This window comes from Monodelphis domestica, chromosome 5 (assembly GCF_027887165.1).
Source record: "Monodelphis domestica isolate mMonDom1 chromosome 5, mMonDom1.pri, whole genome shotgun sequence".
Lineage (NCBI taxonomy): Eukaryota > Metazoa > Chordata > Mammalia > Didelphimorphia > Didelphidae > Monodelphis > Monodelphis domestica.
Genome location: NC_077231.1, coordinates 122,652,396 through 122,678,158, shown reverse-complemented (window position 1 = coordinate 122,678,158; position 25,763 = coordinate 122,652,396). Strand labels below are relative to the sequence as shown.

The 25,763-nt window shown below is 36.5% G+C and overlaps 1 protein-coding gene across 1 annotated transcript in view; it reads right to left on the bottom strand.

Moving 5' to 3' along the window:
• ANO2 (anoctamin 2) overlaps nt 1-25,763 on the bottom strand; it is a 532,091-nt gene that overhangs the window by 359,392 nt on the left and 146,936 nt on the right. The window contains exons 6-7 of the mRNA XM_056799271.1: nt 8,132-8,187; nt 3,521-3,562 (exon numbers count right to left, since the gene is read on the bottom strand). Coding sequence (XP_056655249.1) covers nt 3,521-3,562; nt 8,132-8,187 — 98 coding nt within the window. The remainder of the gene's footprint in view (nt 1-3,520; nt 3,563-8,131; nt 8,188-25,763) is intronic.

Here is a 25,763-nt window from a genome sequence, read left to right as displayed (position 1 = left end):
TGGCTCCAAAGTAGAAAAGTGGTAAGGGGTAGGCCATAGGGTTAAGTGACTTGCCCAGGGTCACACAGCTAGGATGATTTGAACCCAGGACCTCTCCATTCTACACCTGACTCTCAAGCCACTGAGCCTCTCAGATGCCCCCATTATACATTCTTAATAAAAGCCAGTTGATTGGCTAATGGGTAAGGAAGACTTTAGTAGACAGGAAAAGGAAATACATTTGAGATATGGCAGATGGCCATGGAATAGAAGGAGGGCACAGGTATTGCCAAGGAAATGATTCTTTCAAAGAAATTAATAAAGGGGAAGTTGCAGTCATCTCAATATCAAGAGCCTACGCCTACCTCCACCAATTCCTCTAATCCTATACTAACAAACTCATCCTCTCCCCAGCTAAACACACACTTCTCAGGGAATACTACTGGGAACAGAGCACTATTCCTAGAATGATGATGGTCTGAGACTGGTCGTAACTTCCCTTTTTCTCCCCTTGGAAAAGCAGGCTCCAAAAAGCATCCACCCAAGGCAGAATAAAGGGGCTTTGTTTTAGACTTTGTGGGGACTTGTGGACCTGCATGTATATATATGACCCAAGTAGGTTTATCACCAGTAAGAACATCCTCCTTTCTCCTCTCAGTAAAGCTTATATTACCTTTGTAGATAATGTATTTTAAATTCTCAGTTCTTTCCTGGCTTCCCCTGCCACCTATCTTTGCCCAGTGCTCTCATCATCCCCAGATGGTTTAGAGCATCTTAAATATTATTTTAAGTAAGCCCTCTTTAGGAAAGCAGATTTACCAGGTTTCAAAATCATCATTTCCAAAGTCAAACATAAACAATTTAGGCATTATCTGTTGTTTTGGATTATTCGTGCCAAGCCTCTCCCCTTCTAAGTCTGATAACTGAAGCTGGACTGAATTTGACTTCTGAGTAACTAAATAATTTTTCATCTATCAATGTGAGAAACAGAATCTCAGATAGGCTCAGGTCACAAATATTCAGCAGGGAAGCCTTAAATAAAGCAGAGAGGCATAAGCATCACTTAAAGGGGAATAAATGCAAAAAATAAATGCAAAGAGTGAGAATGCAGAAAATAGTTGGTATGAAAGAGGTACGGTGGGATAGGGAAAGAGGAGTATGGAAATGTTTCCCTCTTTCCCTTTAAATCTGATCCGGGACTTTTCAGGAAATTAAACACCGAGACTATTAGCATCAGATAGAAAACAGATGAGGTTAAGACAAGGCAATACTACAGCAGATTCCCTGGGCAGGCAGTGAGGGGACATGTGTAAGCAATCTCAGCAGTATTTCTGGAAAAGACCTTTTATGTTTTTAATACTTAACACTTCATAACAAGGCCTAATAGGCAAGATAAAAAGAAACCTATTCAAAAGGCAACTTGGGGGATGAATGCTTTTCCAGACAACAGAGTGGGGTGGGGGGTGGGGAAGTGATGGCCCCACCTCCTCCTCTTTCTTACTCTAGCCCACCCATTAGCCAATTCACCCTCCCTCTCTCTGATTGGTTATCTTGGGAGGTCTCTACAAAACTAAGTAGAAAGATATCTCTAAGAGGCTACTGTTGAGCTGCTGCAGGATGGACCAATGCTAAGGTGACAAGTGATGGCTGCTTCTTCCATGCCCCTAGAATGTGTAAGGGAGGGATTCTCTATAGACCACCAGGACTCCTGCTCTGTGCACCAAGGCTTCAGGATCCTTTTGGAAGATTTTGTGTCCAAAAGCAATGGTATCTTCCTACTTAAAAATATTGTTATTGAATATTACAAAATATTAAATTAAATACTATTATTACCTTTTTTAATGAACAAAAATCTACTTTCTCTCCTTGCCATTGAAATAGAGGAAAAAAGCAAACATGTATACTCTCAAGCAAAACAAATTCCCACATTGGTTGCTATTATATAAATATATAAAGCATACACATATATGTATATATACACATATGCACGTGTCTGTCTGTGTATGTTTATCTCAGTCTTTTGTTTGAGTCCATTACATGTCAGAAGGAAGGGTAGCATGTTTCATCATGAGTTAAAGGTATCTTTCTAAAGGGGCCTCCTTTCCTTCTATTTCTTGGCTCCCTGAATTCACAACTTGGTAGAGACCTCTGCTACCCACCACCTAGTCCAGTGTTGGTGAAGGTTTTCAAGTTCAGGTGCCAGAGGGAAACTTCAAGCTGTCTAGTAGCCCACCTCAATACCTAAGAGAATGGATGGAGGAAGTGCTTGCTATGGGCAACTAGACAGAAAGGAGGAACATACAAAAAAATGTCCTCAGGCACTAGGAAGAGGGGGGACAGAGCAGCTCCTCAACACTGATCTAGTCTAACCATTAGACTAGGAATCTCCTTTATAGAAATCCCAGATGACCTCTAGTAAGCTTTTTCCTCTCTACCTCTCAATGCCCATAGATATTGGCTATACTATCTACCTATGCACATTCAAATGAAAAGAATATTTTTTTTAAATCATAAGAAGTCTGAAGAGTTTGGCAAACTGTCAGTGACAAAAACCCTGAAGAAAGCATTCTTACGTTCCATTTTTTTAAGTAGAATTTATTTCCATGTATCTTAGCCCCTCCTTCCCTTCCCCCCACATCATGGAAGGCATCATCTGGCAAACAGATAGGTATATAGAGATTATGTCCTTTCATTCTATCTTAAAATAGTAAATTTTAAATGGTGTCTAGCTGCCATTCTGTCATCCCAAAGCCCAAACACACCTGGGAAATCAATAACTGGGGAAATGTTTAGCTGTCCACCTCTGAAGGACTAGTGCTACAGATGAAGAATTCCAGAGTCCAGAGGAACAAATTAAGGCCTGGAGAGTATAGATAGCAGTATAGATATAGATATGTGATCTTGAATAAATCACATAACTTTGTGTCTCAGTTTTCTCATATGTAAAATCAGGGAGTCAAATTCATTAGTCTCAAAGGTCCTTTTCAATTCAAAAGCTATAATTCTTTGACAATCAAGCAATGGACATTTATTGACCACTTATCACGTTCAGTAGTCTTGACAAGGCATTTCTAGAGTCCCTGCCTTTAAGGAACTTACAACCTAGATGGGGTAACTAGTTACATGCAAAAGAACATGTGAAAGAACTAGAAATGGAAGCCTTGGATCTTCATTTCTGGCATTTATCTTAATATATTATTTTCTCTTCTGGAAAGATCAATCCCCAGACAAAGGGGGTAGGTTGTGCAAAACAGTGAATCTTGGTGTATTAAACTGTTTTACTCCCAATCAGATAGTCATGAAGCCAAAAAATAATAAGATTGATCAGTCAGAACAACAAACATCTCAGTGTCCCCAGAAAACTCTAAAAACTGTAACTTACAGAACAGCTATTGATCTGTTTTGGTAGAGAGAGATTCTGTTTGGAAGTTCCCTACAAGAGAGCTGAATGTCTCACCTCTCTATCTCCTCCTAGTTTTCCTCGGCACATAATATATTATTATCCCAAGTCTAAAGAGCCTTGTCTATACAAAAAGCTTACCTTTCTGTCATTCATGTCATCCTCAGGACCTTCATATTCACCCTGATGTAAAGGAAGGAACAACTGATGAATCAAAGGGAAAAAAGAAAGAACTGATGTCCAAATTCCTTTAAAAATTCTGAGTCATTTACCCTTCATATTCAAGTACTGGCTGAAACAGAAATATTATTTATTTTAAATCACCGATTTTTTTGTTTTTATACCTTCTTAATTTCTCAATATAGTCTCCTTTCCCTAATAAAGTGCCTTCATATGTAGCAAAGGAAAAAAAGAAAGTTCAATATTAAAATATTCAGTGTCACATACAGTCTCCAGCCATGACAAATAAAGCATGTATTTTCATTCCTCTTTGGAGTCAATCTTGGTCATTTTATCCGCACAGCATTCAGTACTAATTTTTGTTGTTATTCTTTCCATTTACATTGTTAGAGTCATTGTCTGTGATGTTTTCCTGGTTCTGCTTCTTTTGCTTTATATAAATTATCTCATACTTCTCTATAATTCTGACCTGACATTTTTTAATCACCACCCCATTTTCTCAGGAGCACAGTAGACATTTGTAATAATTAACTGTCATCTCCCTTTCATAGAATCCCTCCATCATGTCTGCTTCAGACTTATATAATTTTAATTGACTTACAGGAATTATCCTACTATGACCATTCATTCTAGCCATGGTTTTAAAAAAATTTTGCAGATTTTTGAAGGAAAAGGAATTCATAGCTTAAAAAATTTTGTGGTGTCAATATCATAGACAGTCGCATTTTAATTAATCAAGGTAAATATAACCATTTATGAATTATCCTAGCTTTTGATTTTTTTCTTCTCCTCCTCTTCCTTCATGCTCATTATTTTCTCCTTGCTTCCATCATCCAAATGCTATAAATAGGGGAAAAATCCAAATTGAGGCCAATGTATTTTGATCCTTGTTGTTGAAATGCTGGATGAGGAAGAAACTCAATTAATATTTATGATGTCTTCAACTGTGTGATGATGTCTTCAAAAGTTTCTAATTGATAGAAAAAGCCAAGCCTTTCGGCATAGTTTAGCATAAGTGGGTAAAGAAAGCTAACCTCCTAATCAGGAAAATCTGGGTTCAAGTCACATACTGACTGTATGATCCAGGGCAGGACACTTAAAGTTTTTGTGAACCAGGCAAGTCTCTAAGACTATAAATTGCAGAACAGTTGGTGATCTGAAAATTGAAATTTCTTCACTGAAAAATCCCTACACCAGTGAAATCATAGACTGGGCATAGCAAAAGAAGTTTTATAGAATTATTCATAGATTTTAACTATCTGTATTCCTTTGACCCGAAATCTAATTTTTCCACTCACAGTTCCAGATTGTTGAGTGTCACTAAAAAAATATAATGAAATCAAGCTTGTTTCATCTACTACAAGAGTGATGAATTCACTGCTCTCATCTTTGACTCTCTACCTCATTCTAAGGCAACACTCAACAAAAATTTTACCTGATGCTTCCACTGCCCCAGCATCCATTCTCTCCTTAACACCAAGCAAATTTTGGCAGTTAGCTGTCATTTGTTTTATTCCTCATCCTGCTAAAATATTTGACAACAGTGATCACTCTATTCTAAATATTCTTTTTTTCTTTTAGCTTCTAATTTAGCACATTCTTCTAGTTCTTCTCCTACCTCACTAATGACTACTTTTCTACTTTTTTTCACTGGGCTCTTCATTCTCTTTCCAGTTCCTTAAGTTGGGTTTTCCCAAGGTTCTGCATTTGGCTTTCTTCTTCTCTTTCCCTACCTCCTATCCTTTTGGGATTCTCATTTATTTTTATGGCCTCAAAGGTCTCTTCTCACAGATAATTCTCAAATCTATATCTCTAGACCTAACCTGACCTATCCTTTATGTATGAGTTTACTCAATAGCCTCCAGATATACGCATGTGTATATATATATATATACACATGCGTATATATGTATATATATATGTATATATATACAAACACACAAAGGACAGGACTATCACAAAATGTGACATATATTCTATATTATATTTTATGTGTTGATACAACTGATAGGTATAGTTTATAAGACTTGCCAGATTGATGACTAAACTCATACTTTAAACTGAGCATGCCCCCAGATAAGTTTATTAAATCCCTCATATTTTGTGCCCCTTTATATGTCAATGAAACATCATTCGTATAGGTTCCCATAAGCTTTGCCATTATCTCTGCTCTTCTTTTCAACTCTTCTATCAAGTAGGTTAACAAGTATTATTAATTCAAAATCTACAATACCTCCTGTGTCTGTCCTCTCCACTCTATTCCCATTGCTTCCTTAATACAAATCCTCATTGCCTATCACCTGCAGTAATGCAACAGTCCCCCTACAGATCTGCCTACTTCTAATTATTTCCCTTTTCCAATACATCCATCAAACCTCAACAAGACAAATTTTCTTAGGGTGTTAAAGTTTTCAGTGGCTCCCTACTAAGTAAAAATTAAAAATTTACTAGTAAGTGAAATTCAAATTCCATTCCCATCACTTTCTTTTGAATGTAACTTGATTTTTTATGGCTGTCTTTGTTCATTTCTTTTTATATGGTTCTAATGTATTCTGTTCTCAATTACCACTTTTTCCATGATACCTTCCCTCATCCCTACTACCCCTGCCCCAACTGATAAGAGTAAGAGACTTATCTTTATACTTATGGACCTGACAAAGTAGAAGTAACCTCTCTGGATTCTTCTAATTCCAATAATCTGTCATTTGATTGATGTAGCTACTCCCTCCAATGAAGCAAATCTCTACTCAGCTGCATGCTCTTCTTATTTTAATACTATGTGCTCTTATTCATGTCCTCCATAAGTTCTCCATAAGGGATTAAGAAGGTAACCCAACTTTCTGACTACTTTCCTCTAGATTTCTTGACATTATATGAATACCAAAGGAACCTACAGGCTATCAGTTACCCCCTTATTCTTGTTACATGATCAGTCTGCCTCCTTTTTCAGTGACATATATCCCTGATGATATCTCTTGCACCACTACCTCTGCTTTGTTAGTAATATGTTACCATCTATTCACACTACCTCTCTACTGAACCAGATCTGGGTAGCTCTCAATTTTAATTCCTTGCAGAGTATATTTTCCATGACTTGTTGCCACTAGATGAGTATCATTATTAAAAAGATTGACCTTTGCTTCTGGAAGAAAGTTTGGGTCATTAAAAGCATGATGGAGTTTCCCAGAAGTAATCTCTCCCAATATCCTATTCCTACTCTTCAATTCTGGGCCAAGTTCACCATACATTTGCACTGTCTGTCCAAGACATATGTACTTACAGATCAAATTTTACAGACAGATCATTTAATTACATATAGAACTCTTTTGAGTATGCCTCTCATTGAGGAAACTCTGCAGTGATTGGAGGCTTAATGGAATCAACCCAATGTTATTGGTAGGCAATAACATATGAAGGACCTTGCCATCTATGGGAAACTCCTTTCCTATTTGGACTCTATGCTTGATAGCCTCCATATCAGTAGCAACTATCTTAGACATTTTTATGTCTCCCTTGTTTTGTCCCTTACTTGATTTTAATACTCTGAACATCAAATAAAATTACTCATGTTTTTACATCTCTCAAGAAATAGTGCATCATTCTGATATATGCATAAGAAACAACTTTTTGGAGGGGAGCTTTTAGGTGGCATTTCCCCCTACTAAATTAATGTAATTTTTAGTTTTTACTTTTTTAATAGTCATTAGTAAGCATAGTGGGATATTGTATTTTCACATCTTTTAACCAATTGTGTGACTGGTGTAGAATATCATTTGTGAAAGTTTGCCTGTTCTCATCCCAAACCTCCATCAAGTATGACCTCAATTGGTCCCACATTGGTCACTAATCTTTTAGAATATTAACAATTTTCTTTTCCACAATGGTATTTGGTACCCATATTGTACAGACCTTCCTAATAATCTTCTTGAAGAAAGCATGCAAGATGTATAGTTATAAAGCTACTCTGAAGATGTTAGATTCATTTGTTTCTAAATCCTAAACCATGTTTTCTGGCATAACCTTCAACATCAACCTCTATACCTATCTCTACATTGAAGTCCCTGACCCTAAGTATGCATTGATTTGAACTGAAATTCTTGGATCAGGAATTTCTCTGCTTCCTCATCTCTTGAAGATCATTTTACCACTATTATTTTGTGTTAGGGATTTTTTAACCTACTTAAAAAATAGCCAATTATTCCATTAAATATTGTTTTAATACCAATTCAACTAATTCTTTCATTTGCCATTCCAATGAGTCATGTTTCCACTTAACTAAAATTTATTTTTTGTATTCTGGCTTTATTTTAACTGAGAATGCCAAATACATCCTAGTGATTGGATGAGGATTTCTCATTTAGATGAACAATAATTAAGATTACATACAACCAGGTTAAAAACTTACTGAATTAACTTTTCAGGTATTGTTTTGTATTTGGATCATTGTATGTATATCACATATCTCTGCTAACATCAGGGTCATGACTTCATATGTCCATGTAAGATGGGACATGTTGTTTTTCAATTGTTTTAGATTGTTTTTTCAAATGATAATGATAACAGGATACTTACATCATGAAGTGGGTAGGCAGCTTCATAGACATTATTTGCTATTAGTGAATTAATACCTGTAAAAGAAGAAAAGACAAAGATGATTAATACCTTCAAAGGAATATTGAAATCATTTTATATAAAACATTATAATCCATTCACATTTATATTGAACAAGAGTGGATGTAACAGAGTAACACTGAGGTTAGAATATTAGCCTTGTAGGCAGGAAGGTGCATATTCAATTCCTGTCTCTACATTGACAAGATACCAAGAATCTTCCTTGTCTTTCCCAAAATTCTCCACAGTGATGGAGAACCTTTTAGAGACCAAACGCCCAAACTTCCAGATGGGGGCAGGGGGAAGTGCTCCCATTGGGCTGCTGGGCAGTGAGATGGGTGATATGAAAAAGTGTCCTGAAGAGAGATGGAGAGGGAGAGGAGAGCAGCCCCCTCTCACACACATGCCATAGGCTTCTTAATACAGTAGGATTCATCTGAGGTGTTGGAGCCAATACTCTGGTTCATGGACTTGTTCAGTGTTTACTAGGCTATATGAATAACTCTTTCCAATAGTGTCTATATTGTTTTAGATCACAAGTTTCCAGGGATAAAGGAGCAAATTGGTGCTACTTTTTCAAGTACAGTACCCAGAATAGCACCATAAAGATAGGCATTTATAAAGAGGGTAAAAAAGGAGAGAGAAAAAGAAGGGAGGAGAATAGAAAAGAGAAGAGAAAAAAGGAGAAACAAAAAAGAAAGAAAGGAGGGTAATTTGAAAAAAGGGAGTGGAGAAAGGAAATCAAGGATAAAAGTTGTTATTCTGGGCATAGCCAAGATGGTGGAGCAAGGAATCAATGCAATCATGAGCTTCCTGTTACCAAAAAAAAAAAAAAGTTATCCAAACAGATCTGGAAAACATACAAGACAGGAAGTTCAGAACAAAAAAATCATAACATTTTTCCAGTCCAAGTCTACACAGGGAGGTAAACAGGAAGGACACAGGGAATGTGGCATGGTCAATAGCAAATCAGGTGGGTCATGGAGCACACTCACACCTAGGGAAAGGCTATGAAGCTGTTCAGGAGAGAGTCCTAGAACCATATCAGGGCAACTCTGTACACAGACTAGTACACCATGACTAGGATCACTGCAAATTGGCAACTTTGTTGCTATTACTCAGTTCCTGATTACAGAATCAGGACAGAAGAGAGGAACTTCACTGGTGTGGCACTGATTCTAGGAGCAGAGTAAGGTGTCAGCTCTAGTCCTCAGCAAAAATTGAAGCCTTAAGAGAAATAACCAAGACAGTAATCCCAGACCAAATGGAAGCTCGTTGTTTTGAAACTGAGCACTTTCCCAGTTGACTTGCTCAGTAGCTGAGTAAACAATAATTTACTAGAACAACATAATACTCAATAACCCAGAAAATCAACAACAAGACCAGCTCAGACATTTCCTACAAAAGTTCAGAACTTTGTCCTAATATCGAGTCCAAATTCAGGAAGTTACCTGGAAGAATGAATAAAAAGATAAATATCTCATTACATGAAGCCATTAAGCCAACAGGGATGCTCAAGACATAAAACACAGAGAAAGAGAATAATTTACAAGAAAAGCCTCAAAAGAAAACATAGATTGGCCCCAAAGTCAACTAGAATTCCTGGAAAATATGAAAGAGTGATTTAGAATGTTTTTTTTAATGAAATGAGAGTGCTAAAGGAAAAACTTGGAAAATAAATGAGAGCTATGAAAGAAATAATTGGAAGGGGAATTTACTACTTGGCATAAGCAACACATTTCCCAAAAATTATAATGGACTAAGCAGAAGCCAATCACTTCATGAGACAAAAAAGAAATACTATTAAATTGAAGTCAAAAATTGAAAAATAAGAAGACAATGTAAGATAAGTCATAGCAAAATCCAAAGACCTACAAAATTAATCAAGGATGAAAAATGTAAGATTCCTTGAAAATCTTGACCTAAACAAAATTCTTACACATTTTTTTAATCTTAAAAGAAAACTACCCAGATATCTCAAAACCAGAGGTCAAAATGGAAATAGAAGGAATCCACCAATCACCTCCTCAAAAACAATTTAAAACTTCCAGGAATATTATAGCTAAAATTCAGAGTCATCAGGTCTAAGAAAAAAAGCCTCCAAGCAACCATAAAGAAAGAATTCAGTCATAGAGGAGCCATATTCAAGATCATCCATGATTTAGTAGCCAACACTATAAAGGAGCAAAGAGCTTGGAAAATGATATTCCAGAAGGCGAAGGATATGGATTCATAGCCAAGAATTATTTAACTGGAAAAAACTAAATTTAATCCTATGTAAGGGGGAAAATTGACTTTTAAAGAAATGGGGGACTTTGAAACATTCCTGATGATAAGAACAGAGGTATGTGAAAACTCTGAAGTTCAAACACAGAGGGGCAGCCAGATTGCTCAGTGGATAGAGAGCCTGGAAATATGACTGTGGACACTTCCTAGTTATGTGACCATGGGGAAGCCACTTAACCCCAATTGCCTGGTCTTTTTAACACTCTTTCTGCCTTGGAACCAATGCACAGTATTGATTCTAAGACATAAGGGAAAGGGTTTAAAAAAATAAAGTTTAAACAGAAGTTAAAAGAAGCACATAAAGGTAAACAAGCAATGATAAAGAACTAAACAAGTGAAAATTGCTTATATTCTTTTTGGGGGAAATGATACATGCAAACCCTATGAACCCTATTGTCATCAAGTTTCAAAGAATGAACCTAATTAGATGAAAGGTCCAAGAGTAGTTCTGTTATATCGTGATGATTTTAAAAAGAAGAATGGAAAGGGGAGAGAAAGAAAATATAGTAAGGGAAAAAAAAGGAAAAAAGAGGTTAGGGAAAATTATTTCATATAATCAGGATGTGCAGGTAGATATCTAGACAAATAAGGAAAAAATATACAGGGGAGTTGCTGACACTTGAACATCACTCATATTTTAATTAGTCAAAAGTTAATATATACACATATTTATACACATATATACATATATGCATATGTATACATAAATCCATATATATAACTTTATATATACATATAACTTTACTCACAAAGTTGAATACAGAAATACATTTCACTCAAAAGGGAACAGGAGGGAAAAGGGGGGGGGTGTTAAAGGGAAGGTGAGTTAAAGGTGGATTGGTCCTAGCAAAACAAACCCTAAAATTTCCCAAAAAATATTTATAGTTTCTTTTGAGATAGCAAAATATGGACATCTGAAGGGATGCCCTTGATTGGGGAATGGCTGAACAAGTTATGGTATATATGATAGAATACTCTTGTGCTATGATAAATGATTGAAGGGATATATTCAAAGAAACTTGGAAAGACATAATGTGATACCATGTGAAGTGAACAGAACTAGAAGAACAATTTATACAAAGATAATAATATATGAAGTCAAACAATTTTGAAAGAATTAAGAACTCTGACCAGTAGAAGTACCAACCCTAATTCCAGAAGACTAGTGATAAAACATGATACCCTCTCCTGATAGAGGAGTAAAAGATTCAGAGCACAAAATGAGACATATCTATTTTTTTGATATGGACAATGTAGAAATATACTGTTTTCCCACTGTCTATATACCTTGTTTGTCCTCAAATCAATACAGAGAAGATTGGCAAGCCATAAAGATGGAAAATAGTTGAGTACTAGATTAGAAAAGAAGTAGAGTGGGAATTATTGCATTATTTCCAAAGACTAAGAAACGTGATCACCCATAGCTCTCTCTAAGGTACAAAGATACATAATCAATCTAAACTATGTCAACTCTGTTAAAATTCATTCCCTCCCCAACATCCATGTCCTCCAGTTTCTATACACAAATATGGAACACCAATAGAGTCACATTCAGTCATCTCTCAATCCTCAACTTCGTATTTAAAAACCATGATCTTATACAGCACATTCTGGGGTATAAGACTTGAGCACAAGAAGAACAAACTGCTATAGGAGGTGGCCTCTTTACAAATCACCACCAAAAACATTCGGAAGAGTAATCGAGTCATATAAGGCTGCAGAGGGCGCTAGTCTAGGAAGGGGCAATTATCCCAATGTGTTGAAAGCTTGGGTGATTTAGAGCAGAGACATCACCACAGGGTTAGGATTTTTTTTTTCTGATTTTAAGTTTCCTGTATATCATCAACATAAAACAGCAAGAAAATTGGAGTTTTGGGGGGAGGAGGAAAGGATAGAGGAATGCTTGGGTTACTCAATGAACTACAGATTTGTGTTACTCTCAAGACTATAATTTCACTCTGGGCACCATTAATCAGTTCAAGAATGGTAACCACAGCAATGTGAAGCCACCCTACAATAATCAAGGGGAAGAGTCCCAAGTGCCAGCAAAGGAGGGGAGGAAGGAGAGTTCAAAGTTTCCAAAGGGCTGTCGACATGGATAAAAGCTGAAACATCACAGGCTATCAGCTCCCCTACCTCTACCCCATCATCCCTCCCCACCATGTAGGGTTGCCATGGGAACAGGAGCCAGGAAATAACCAGAAAAGACATTTGAGGGCATCTCAAAGCAGCAGGAAAGAGACATAGCAGGTGGTTGGGCCTCTTGGCCCTCCCCTGGTTCCTACTAAGACCTCAGCACTACAGTGAAATATCTGGGTCCAGACTGGAAATTAAGACTTGTGTGTTCTAATTCAGTTTCTCTTACCAATCTCTCCTTTCCTCCCCCAATCATATCAGGAGCTGTTCTATAATATTTTCATCTCAGAGGGTTGTCTATGACACTTAAAATTTATGTGACTTAGTCAAGGTCACCCAATCAGTATGTATCAAAAGGAAGACTTGAACTTGGCTCTTTGTGATTCCAAAGCTAGCTCTCCTAGTCATTATAACATCCTGCTATCATCAAACTCTTTTGGAAGCTAAAAAGAATTTCCTGTTCCAAAATTATCTACTTCTATGAACTCTTTCTCCTACTCCCATTCTAATTCCTTGTCCTTTAGTCAAATATTTTTTAGGGTACCATCAAGGCTCCTGACCCACATGTTACATTCAGCATTCATGCCAAACAATTTAGCTCCCAATTATATGCTGCTTTTACACAATGACTTTTTTAATGTTATTCAGTCTTAGGTACTCATGAATTTCCTGAGTACCCTCTTATATTATTTTCTGCACACTTTATAAATATCTAGCTCTCTGCTAGGCACAGAGAAGGTACTCAATAAATATTTATTGAGTATCCTTAGCTACTCTTTTTCCTCAAGGTCCAAAAGGCCCCCAAAGTGCCCAGATCCTTGTTTCGTGGGTCAATGTAATCCTAGTTACTAGTTCATTAAGTTACGTCATTTTCCTAATTCAGACAGAGAACCAAATCGCCTAGGACTGCCCACTGACATTTCAGGGGGGTATTTTATCAATGATTTTCAGCAATGTGGGTGGCAAATAGGCCAACAACTTTCTTGCCTCTTGATTTGTACCCCAAACTCAAAATTCAAGTTCCCACCCTCAAATAGAGAAGGAAATAAGTTTAAAAGAAGAAAAAAAATCAAATGTTTTGAAAGGAGGTCTTCCTTTGAAAATCATTTTTCCCTTTTTGAAAAAAAATTGAGCTAATTGATTCCATCATGTATAATCCATCTGGCCATACTAGCTTTTTTCTTCAGGATCAGATCTAAGTTTTTTCCTCCATACAACCAACCCAGGGGATCCCCAGACACTCACCACAGAGCCCCCTGGGGTGAAGAATGGGAGGAGGGTAGTTTAAGCAGATGAGATTGCCTGACCTGGGCCCCATAACCTCAGCTTATTCAACATATTGGAATGGGGAACTCCTACCAACATTAATGGGCAGCTTGTAGTATTAAAAACAGTTGCCTGGAAATCTAGGAGGTAGCTAGGTTGCATAGTAGACAGAGCATTATACTTAGAGTCAAGAAGATCTGAATTCAAATCCAACCTCAGACACTTCCTAGCTATGTGACCAGGAGTAAGTCAACCTCAGTCTCAGTTTTTTTCTCTACTAAATAAGGATAATAATAGCACCAACCTCCCAGGGATTTTGAGAGAATAAAATGACCCAATATTTTTAAAATGCATTGCAAACCTTAGAATTCTATGTAAATGCTAGTTATTGTTATTATTATTAAACTGAGTGAAGTGATTTCCCATATATGAAATTTATATGTGTATGTAATATTACATATATGCATACATGTATGTGTTTGATGTGTATATACACACATCATAAGAACCTTGGCAGGGAAAGCCCACAAACCTAAATTTTCATATATGATATATACTAGATAGATAAATAGACAACTATATAGAGATACATCTCTGCATGTGTTTATATATGCATATAACCACATTTTTATTACAATTACTATAATTAAACAAACATTTATTAAGTGCCAATATGTGCCAGGCTCTATGCTAGATGCCAGGAATACAAATAAGAAAAAGAAAAAACAGTCCTTGATTAAATCAGTGAAGATGTAGTGAATAGAGGACTGGTCTTTTCTTTTTTTAATAGCGCTATCTATATGCCAGAGGTGCTTTACAAAAATTATCTCATTTTTATCCTCACAACAAATCTGAGAGATAGGTGCTGTTATTATCCCCATTTTGCTGATGAGGAAACTGAGGGGAAAAGAGGTGAAGGGACTTACCCAGAGTCACACAGCTGGTAAGAGTCTGAGGTCACATTTGAACTCCTGACTCCAGTTCTGAGGCTTTATCCATTGCATTACCTAGCTGTCCTGACCTTGGAGTTAGGCAGACCTGAGTTTAAACCTACTTCTATAGGCACATACTTGGTCTCATGACCATGGGCAAATTACTTAATTTCTCAATGCCCAAGGCATTTTTCATATTACATCTATGTGTGTATAGATATGTACATCTTGTAGCAAATTCACTCATCTGTAATATATTACCATCCCTATTTTACAGATGAGTAAATCAAAGCTTAGCAAAGCATCTTTTCTGTGGGCACACAGCTAAGAATCTAGGAGCATAAGCTGAAGTCTACTACCTTTTCTACCATGCCTCTCTATAAGCCTCTAGAGGACAAAAGTTATAGAATATAATGAAAATGGGTTTCTGATAGTTTTGCTACCTACTCTCTTGCCTAGTGTGATGTGAGTCAGGACCAATAGATAGGATGTCAACTGTTGGAGAGTTGAGGACTGGATGTCAGAGGTTGAAGATCTTGTAGGGGCCACTCGGGAAAAGTGGTAACAACTGAGGAATGATGGTAGCCTCCAGGCTATTCAAGAGTGTTAGGATATCATCATGGAACTAGTGTTAGTCTTTTAGGTGCCGTAGAAACCATCCTAAGTGTGGAAAGGAAAGGATATAGACCAAGGGCTGGCATTTGGAATTTATGGGAGATAGTTCTTAAGAGTGAGTTTGGCATGAGAGGGATTCCCTGTATACATATGAACCCAAATAGAACAGTATGAAATCCAGGCTTCTTAGAGAGGATAGATAAAGTGTGTAGGCATTGGAGAAAAGATGTAAAACATACATGAGAGCTGGAACAAGTGAAGGTACTAACCCCAGCTGTTCACTGAGATCCACTTTACAAGAGACTACTTATGGATCTGGCTCCTAGTACCCTATATCCACAAAGCAGAAAGAGAAGCAGTGAGAGGATGCTAACTAAACTTTGAGATGGTCATTTCTAAGCTCCAACTAATCTGTTTTGAGCAAAGAGAACCTAGAGGTAGAGGTATTATGAATGACAAGATTGTGGATTATGAATGACTTCAACAAATTTCATGATCGTGGAACCTTGTATGAAAAACCCAACTTTTCGTAGGTAGTCTCATGGATGTGTCTATCTTAAGTATGAAGAAAAAGCCGAGTAGCTAAAGGTTATGGCTTGATTCCCAAAGAGAAACTTACAAAATTGCCAAGTGCCTGTTGGGTGACAGGGTCTAACAGCTCCCATCCCTCTGGGCCAAACACAAAGGAAACTTTTATCTACCACACAGGTATTTAGAGGATGATGCTGACTTAGCTCCTGAAAATCCATTTGGTTTTGATTCTCCCCAGAATAGGTCCCAGCTCACTAAACATTCTGCTTTCATCCCCATTCTCCAGCCCAACAAAAATCTAAACCAGACCTGCTGCACTGTGCATTTAGCAGAAACTATATTTACCCATCACCAAATTGTCTTGACGTGTGCTTAATTACTTAAATGCCTTTAATCCCGGGTCTTTTCTTCTAACAAAATGTAAACCAGTTCGGCTGGCTAAATGATAAACCAGATGTTTACAACATACAACTTGGTCTGGCTTCGGTCAAAATAATTAAGACATCATCTCCTGAGTGGAGAAGGAGGGGGTACCCAAAGCTTCTATTCATTTAAGTGCTCTGACACCAAAAGGTCTATGAAAATAGAGATCCATCAATCAGCGATTTTCTGTCCACTCAAGGTAACAATCACTTCCATATGTAGGAATGAGAAGACGTTTTACCCCCTTAGATACGGTCAGTGTGGAGCCTCTATGCTCTCTCTGGCCACAGGACTTCAATAGCAATGAAAACAAAGAATTGGATATTCATCCTTTCCCTAAAGAACCACCTTCTCAAAAAAAGGCTCTAAGTTTGAGATCCTATATAAATTTCCCATGCAGCCCTCCATTTTAATGCATGGATCTTGAGCTGCTAGTCAGCCTGAAAAAATGATTCAAGGTTAAGAGAAAATGAGTTGCATTAAGCACTTTTCAATCAAAATATTTCAGAGTAGTCCTTCTAAAATGAATTCTAGCCTCTATAAGGATTCAAGCTCTTCCAACCACTTGAAACTTCACAAACTAAAGAAACAACCACTTGAAACTTCACAAACTAAAGAAACATATAAGTCAACGTCATTGTAAATGTGAATGACTTTCAAAGGACTCTGGTCCCTTTAAAAAGATTTTTTTTAATTTAAGGATTCTTTCTGGTTGTTATAATAGAATATGCAGAATGGACTTATTATATAAGTCCCTCAGCAATCACAAGTCTCTTGCACTTTCTAAAAGACTTTGAGCAACTCTCCTCTCACATGGATCTAACATTCCCTCAGAAACTATTCAGTCCATGACTCACAGTATCCTGTGCTACATAGAATCCCATTATTTTAAATGCACAGAAAGAATTCTGTTCAATGACTATCTGATCATGAATGCCAAATGATGCATAAAATAGGGAAGTTGTGCTTACCAAAGGCATTTGCCATTTTTATGAAAGGTGTTCATGAATGATCCAAATGGATAAAGAAGTTTACCTATATATACACTGGGCCTTAGTATGTACCAAAAGAATTTAATTGAGCTTGTTACTGCTATCTCCTGAATAAAATATAACCTCCTTAGCAAAGGTAGAATTCTCCTTGGTCCTGGGTTCTCCTTGTCTACCATTCAAATAACACCTTGATAATGTACCTTAGGAGGCTCTCAAATGAGCCAAAAAATCTAAAGACACACAGTGAGACAGTGAGAGGAGTCAATCTACAGACTTGGAGAAAATCCTATACACCCACAAGGTTTTATGCCTACAGTCCACATGGAGCCTCAGACATATAAGTATTCAAGAGAGAGAGGGAAGAGGGAAAGGAATTCAGAAACTCAACAAGAGAAGATGGGAGAGGAGATAAAGTCACAAAACCTCAGGAGACCTAGAAAGAGGTCCTTGACCGCAACCCAATTAGTCCTGGGGAAGAAAGATGATCATCCCTCTCATATACCAAAGGGCAACTTTTCTGGTACTGTGAGTCATGTATAGTTTCTGAGTGAAACACACTCTAGAGAAAACTTCTTGAAATTATCAGGAAAGGAGAGGAGAGTTTTAATAACTATTGAGTGATTTTATATGATTATGCATTTTCTGTGGGACTAAATAAAATTGATCAGGAGCTTATAATGAACATAAGAGCCTTCTTTTGGGAAAAAAAAACAGAAGGCAAATTCTGATATTACTTGTGGGAAACTTGAAAGAAACATGAAGCAAAAAGAGTTAGTGAATAATCAAAGAGTGTATATAGGCTATTGTGTCAAGGGTCCAATAAATACAAAGATTAAATTTGCATGCTTTTAATATATATGTGAAAGATGTTTTTGTTGAGAAATATCCTTAAGTTAATTGTTTTACTCTACTCACTCAAAAACGTTTTTTAAAAATTAATAAGTGATAAAAAACATTAGTATATTTTAATCTCTGTGCCTTTTATCATGTGACTATAAAGATGTGGTCTGCTTTCAAAATGATTTATGAAAAACCTACCTGTTCCTTTCTGATATATTCAACAAGGATATTTCAATGTTTGTATAGATCATTGCTATAAAGATTTTATAAATATAAGAAATTAGGCATATTGGTTGGTTATTTCCAATAGTCTCTCAATCGCATTTTTTGCATAGTAATATGGTTTGAGTTTTCCCCGTTATTTCTTGTTCAGCTATATATGTATCTTTACTAAGTTTACTAAGTTAGTTAGTTAATTCCTTTTTTATCTACATTGGCTTCTTTATATAGCACCACCTTCCTCATTAGCAATATGTCCTTCTTCATCTTCAGAATTTTGTTCATACAAGTTTCCTACCCTCCTCTCAGACTTCCTTTCCTTATAGAAGTTTAGGCCATGATTTCCTATTTTTTCTTAAAGGTTTTGAAATCTTGTTTTTCAAACTCTGATGGGCAAATCATATTTTGTTTAATTTTCCTTTCATTTTTTATCCTGAAGTGATCGCTTTATCCCAAGAAACCCATCACATGGTAAAGCCCTCCTAATTGGTCAGAACCAGGTTCAGAACAGAAGCTCCCCTCTTTGCTCCTGACACTTTTTGAAGAAGAAAGTTATCATCAAAGCAATCAAAAAAATTTCCTAATTTTATAATGTTAGCAGTGAAAGAAACTCCACTATGTGACCTCAATGAACTAAGGGACCCCCTTGCTTCCATACAAGATTTTTGTCTATTTCCCATTTCTGACCAGATGACTCATAGTATACTTTCACCGCATTCCAATGGCAATACTACTTCTGCCTCTCTCCATTTATATTCACCAAAACTCTATTCTATACTTTCCCTCTCAACGCCTGTATCCCTAAGAAATGAATTTGAATTTCACAGTATATATGTATTAATACAGTACTACTGTGATCCCTTCTGCTCCAATCAGTTTTGTTCCTTATTCCCCTCATGATTCCCACTCCACAAAGTTTATGTAATATCTATAAATTAAAATGAGCACTCTTCCACTAGAAACTGGATTATGCTGATTGTGCACATTTTGTGCTTGCATATAAAAAAACACATGTTTTATTACTGTTTCTTGACTGAATTTTATTTCTTTTAAATTATTAAGCATAAATATTGTTATTCTTCCTTTTGTTTTTACCTTGAAGGTCTCCATTCTTTCATAATGGATTCATAACTTCTCCTATGAAAACACCTCCAGCAACATTTGAGTCTGAGAGAACTTCAATTATGAGAAAACATTTTCTGGATTACATTTCCCAGAAGGGTGTGTTTGGATAAGCCCATACATGACAGTATCAAAAAGTAAGGATTCTAAATGGTGGACAGAGTTCTAAAGATGGATTTTTTTTAAGTAGGGAAGGGGGGCAGCCAGGTGGCTCAGAAGATTGAGAACCAGACCTAGAGACAAGAGATTCTAAGTTCAAATCTTGCCTCAGCCACTTCCTAGATGTGTGATCCTAAGCAAAGTACTTTACCTCCATTGCCTAGCCATTACCACTCTTCTGCCTTGGTTTATTATTGATTCTAAAACCAAAGGTAAGGGTTTCCAAAAAAAAACATAGGGGAACATAAGCAAAAGGAAAGGAGAAGATGGTGAAGAGGTATAGAAGTGGTATAATCAGACACAGAATGAATGAACGAAGCAGCTATTAAAAACTTAAGATATGCAAAGGACTAGATCTCCATAGCAAAGTAAGACAGTCATACCCTCAACTCACTCACATTCTAAAGCTCTAAAGAGTGCAGAGTTCTGCTTTGTCAAAAGTCATCTCAGTTTAAATATCTTTTTCTTGTTCCATCTTTTCAGCTGTGTCTGACTCTTTGTGACCCCATTTGGGGTTTTCTTGGCAAAGCCACTGGATTGGTTTACCATTTCTTTCTACAGCTTATTTTACAGATGAGGAAACTGAGGCAAACAAGATTTGGTGACTTCTCTAGAGTCTGGCAATAAATGATCATTTGAGGCCAGATTTGAACTCAGGAAAATGAATCTACCTAACTTCAATACCAGCACTCTATCCACAGTGCCACCTAGCTGCACAAATGTATTTCTACCTCTATATATGATCTCTTATTTTTAGGGGCAAGGAGTAAGGCATTGATAAAGTAAACACTTTGAAATGATGACAGTATGGAAAGCACAAGGAGAGATGATCACATGGTTCATTTTCTAAGTCCACGTGGAGCCCTAAAAAAGGGAAATTCCTGCTATAAGTGCTAGTGTAGTTCAATGCTTCTCAACCTCTAGTCTGCAGACTAGCATTCATCCACTACGCTGACATTTCTTTCAGCCCACAAAACTTTTAGTATCAGAGGTTCTTACTGTTAAACCCTATAACTTAAACCTGGACCTCTCCTTCTCCTTTCTACACCTAGCTCTTTTGTTCTCCCTAGACTCTGGCCCCATGCCCTGAGCCACTCATACACATCATACTGATCTAATGGAGATTAAGAGAAGTCAATGGAAGAACAAAATATGTCTGCCATATAGTTTGGAATGGAATACAGTGACTCCTGAAGTCCTCCTTTTAGTTCTGAAATTGTATAAAACTCTAGACCAAAATATAAAACAAACAGAGGAACTACCATATAACAGGGAACTGCTCCACAGTTGTCATTCCCCATAATCTTTCATCTTCTACCATCTTAAAAATAAAAAATTGCAACAAAAACAAAATGAGACAATTACCTTAGACACAGGCAACAGGCAGCTAAATTGCTCAGTGAATAGAGAGCCAGGCCTAGAGATGAGAGGTTCTGGGATCAAATCTGATCCTAGCTGTGTGACCTTGGCCAATTCACTTACCCTCCACTTCCTAGCCCTTAATACTCTTCTGCCAGGAAACCAATACTTAGGATCAATTATAAGACAGAAGGGAAGGGTTTTTTTAAAAAACTATAGGCAACTAAGGTGAAAAGACTCTTGGATATCCTGTAGTGTGAACCTCTCATTTTATTTAAATGGCTCCAGATTTATTTAAATGGTGAAATTATTTGTCCAACATCATTTGATTGGTCTATAGCAAAGCCACGCCTAGAACTTGGGTCTCTTTTGATTCAGTGATTCTTCTACTAACCCATTTGCTCATTGGAATTTTTCTCTTCTAGAGTCCTTAAATGGGAGTTTTGCCTTTTCATCCTCAAGAAAACAGCTCTGGACCAGAAGTAAGAGGTCTGTTTGCTTGTTGTTCTCTTACCCTTTTCCATGCTGTATAGCAGATATTTACATAAACCTGAATGAAAATAGTGGTGAAAAGAAGGTTCATACCAGCCACAGAGTTGTAGGGGGAAACCCCATTATATAATAGACAAATTTGGGATTAATGACTATTCTCTGAAAAAGAATTTTCCCTTACATAAAAGGATTAACTAGAGCTCTTTAATGGGAATTCTTTTGTATTTAATTGTTGGCTTGCACACACATGACTCTACTTTCCTTTTTTTTTTAACCCTTACCTTCTACCTTAGAATCAATACTCTGTATTAGTTCCAAGGCAGAAGAATGGTAGAGGCTAGGCAATGAGGGTTAAATGAGTTGCCCACATGATGGTATTTTCAGAACCAAAAACTGGGTCACCTGGTCAATCAACACTGCCTTGTTTTGTTGCCATGATTTGTTGAGCTTTTGTATTACAGCAGTGCTATAATAATCAGAAATATCTTAGCAGATCAGCACATCCACAGGTTTGCCCACCCCATGGACTCTCCACCCTTGTTCTGGATATTACACTTCAGTTAGTGCAGCCTAAGATCACATTAGGTTTTTTTCCTGACAGCCATATCTCACTGCTGACTCATACTAAGCAACCCTTTAGTCAGAGAAGTCAGAATCCCTAAAAACCAGACCTTTCTCAATGCAGGAAACCATATGTAGAGGAAAGAGCACTGGGCTTGAAAATGAGCAGGGCTGAAGTTGAATTTATCAATGGAGGTACTAATTGTGTGACTCCCCCACCCCCCCAAAAAAAGATTTTCCTTTCTTTGGATTTTGGTTTTAGCATATGGAAAATAAAAGGTTGGACTTCATTGTTTCTAAGGTCTATGATTCTATAATTTCATGAAACCAATTATTTTCTTTTAAGTCCCTTCCAGAGTTTCCCAAAAGTTAATGGTAAAACATTGTAAAAATTCTAATTCAAATCAAGAGAATATCATTCCATTTATATTAACTGACTAGTATGGAATTCCTCAAAGAAATCCTTAACAGCAAAGAATCCCAGTATTTGTTGTTTCCAGGGTATCCTTCTGGAACACTGAGAGAATCAGAATTCTAGGTTCTCTACAATCTGCATCCAACCTACTTATTTAGCCTTTTCTTCAACTATTCAACATTTGTTTTCATGATTTGTTTTCATGATTCTTTCTCCCATCTCCATGCATTTGCTTATACTGTTCCAAATATCCAGAATGATTCCCTCTGCCCTATCTCCATCCAATAACAATAATAGTTCATAGTTTATATATCACTTTGAGCTTTGCAAAGCACTTTGTACATGATACTGAGGTAGAAAAAGTGAAAAATGAGGCACAGAAAGATTAAATACCTTGCCTAGTTACCCAAGTTATAAAGTCTAGAACCTTCACTTTATTATTGATTCAAGCCTTTTCCTTGCTCCTTGGTCTAACTCTAAAGTCATCTCCATGAAACTTTCTTGACTCCTAGTCATCCTGCTTCTAAGGTGAAAATGACTTCTCTCTGTTCAAATGTCTATAGCAACCTTAATATCATTTATCCTATATATTGCATTATACTTATTTGTGTATCCTATTATTGGATTTCAAACTGCATTACTGCAAGAATTTTATCTATTATTGTACACCTATCATTTAGCGCACTGACTTTAAAAAATTGGGTACTCAAAAATATTTATGTAATGAATAAATTAATGAAACAAGTTTGGGGAAAAGCATCTCTGAGAAAACAGTCCTTGACCTAATTGCCTAACCTAGCAGGGACCAACAGAGTTTCAATGACAACCAAACAACATTTCCTCATCTACCATTTTTATTCTATTCCTCACACTGTCTAGGAAATTAATCGATGAAAATTCCAGTCTTAAAATGTCCTTGTGTATATGCTCTCATTCTGACTTCAATACAGAAACTAATCTAACCTCATCAAATTCCTATTCACTAGATATTTCAACACACATGCACAGACTGATCTCAGGAGAAATTATGGGGAAATACTTTATCCAAATGTAAATCTAGGGAATGAGGCTATGAAATTTGAAAAGATACTATTGGATTTCTTTTTTTCGTTTATAAGCAAGGAAGAGGTAGCAAAGTACACTGGAAAGAGAAGTGATATTGAAATCAGGAGACCTGGGTTGAGTTCTGGTTCTTCCATACTACTCCATAAATGTCACTACTGAAACAGTTAAAATTAGTTTCTCTGCTAAAAGTATTATATTTTATGAGGTTTATTAAATATTAAGAAATAAAGAAAATACAAAATAAGAAAGCGTGTGCAACCTACACCTTGCCTGTTAGGTAGGGAGCCACCTGTGCCTAGAAGTGGAAGCCAAGAGAGAGGGCCAAAGTAGGCGGAGAGTTGGTTTAAATACCCATTTTGTTCTCACCCCAGGTGAGGACCTCAGGTGAGATGTTAGTGAATTCTGGGAACTACCAAGGACTTCTGGGAATTCAGGTCCCGGGTTCAAATCTCCATTTTTACACTACCTTTACACCTTTAGGCAAAGAGGTGAGGCTAATTGATTGCTAAGGTCCCTTCTGGCTTTAAAGGTTATGAAAATGTGGATGAAATCCTACTTCCTGTATATATCCTTAATAACTAATTAAAGAAGAAGTGATGGTTTCCCTGATCTCATACTATTAGGTCAGGGGACTCACAAATTTCACAGTCTTTCCGCAAGGTGTAGTTGACTTTGACAAGCATATAATGTTCTATGACATCTGTTAATGTCATGATTTACCCATAATTGGTAGATCTTTTTCTTTCTTGAGTTTTGTTTTATATTCCCAGAAGCAAAGATGAGTTTATCCTAACATATGCTTAAAAAAATAAAACAACTTGTCCTCTTTATGAACAAAGGCATGCATTTGATGAGAAGGCTGCTCCAAGTTCAGAATTCATTCTATGTCCATAGAATATAAGACAACAAACTAGTCTCACTTACAGAGAACAAATCTGTGGAAATGTTGACATTATGCTCTAACTAAATGAATTAACATACAATATGTAACATAAAGTAAAGAATTAGTATATGGTTTTAAAATAATACATCCAAAAGAGTTGGGTGCCCTTCAAATTAGTCACCTCAAAAGACTGTATTGTTAGTCTACTGATACTGCCATGGCTCAGGATACATTTGGATTGGCTCTTTCAAAACTTCCTTCAAAAGTAACTTACAAACCACATTTGAAAGCCATTGGATGACTTGTTAATTACAACTCCTTTTGTTTGACATAACTTGGTTTAGGATGACCTTTGGTTATTCCTGATAATAAAACCTGACTTCAAAAAGCTATGATTTGTTTTATTTGTCAGAGAATCACAAACCTATTTTTAACAAAGAAAGCAGAGTTCAAATAAGAGTATATCTGCCAAGTTTCCCATCTTATTTGGATATAGAAATTCTATGATATTTGTTTTGAAAAAAGAAGATGAAGACTCATTACATTATGTAAATCTCATTTACATTATAGTAAAATATTATAAGTGTGGAAAATAAAACAATAAGAGATAATATAATAATTGTCTCCAAAATATAAAGGGTCATCATGCTTTTTAAAAGAAGAGAGAATTTTCTTGGCTCAGCTCTATATTATTCTAGAGGGCTGTACTAGGACCATTGGGTAGAAGTGTGAAGGAGAGAGTGACTTAATATAAGAAAAAACATCCTACATTTCTAAAAATGGAATGGGTTTTATTATAAGCCAGTGAACTTCCCACCTCTTTAAATATATTGGTAGAGTGGAATGGCTTGTTGGCTCTGGGAGGGGGAAATGGGGAAGGAAGGGGAAGAAAATCATATAAACATGGAAAAATATTTTAAAATAAAAATAAATAATTTTAATAAATATATTTCTAGAGCTTGTTGGTGAAATCAAAGGATCAAACTTAACATCTTTTCTAAGCTTATTTGAAATCTTTCCCTTCCTTCATTGCTCAGTTTATGTCACTTCCACCATGAATCTTTCCTTGTGTTTGCAGTTGAGATCTATTCCTACCTCCTCAAATCTTCCAACAGATTTTGGCTTGGCTCTCTTTTGTTTTTATCATATTCCATTTTGTCTAATGAAAATTTGTGCCCATTATGGCCCCATTAGACAGCTGTAAAGTCCATGAGGGCAAAGGCTATTAATTTGTTTACCTTCAAATCCCCAAAGCTTACACATTTCAAAAATGTTTGCTGGATAGAATAAAATTCTT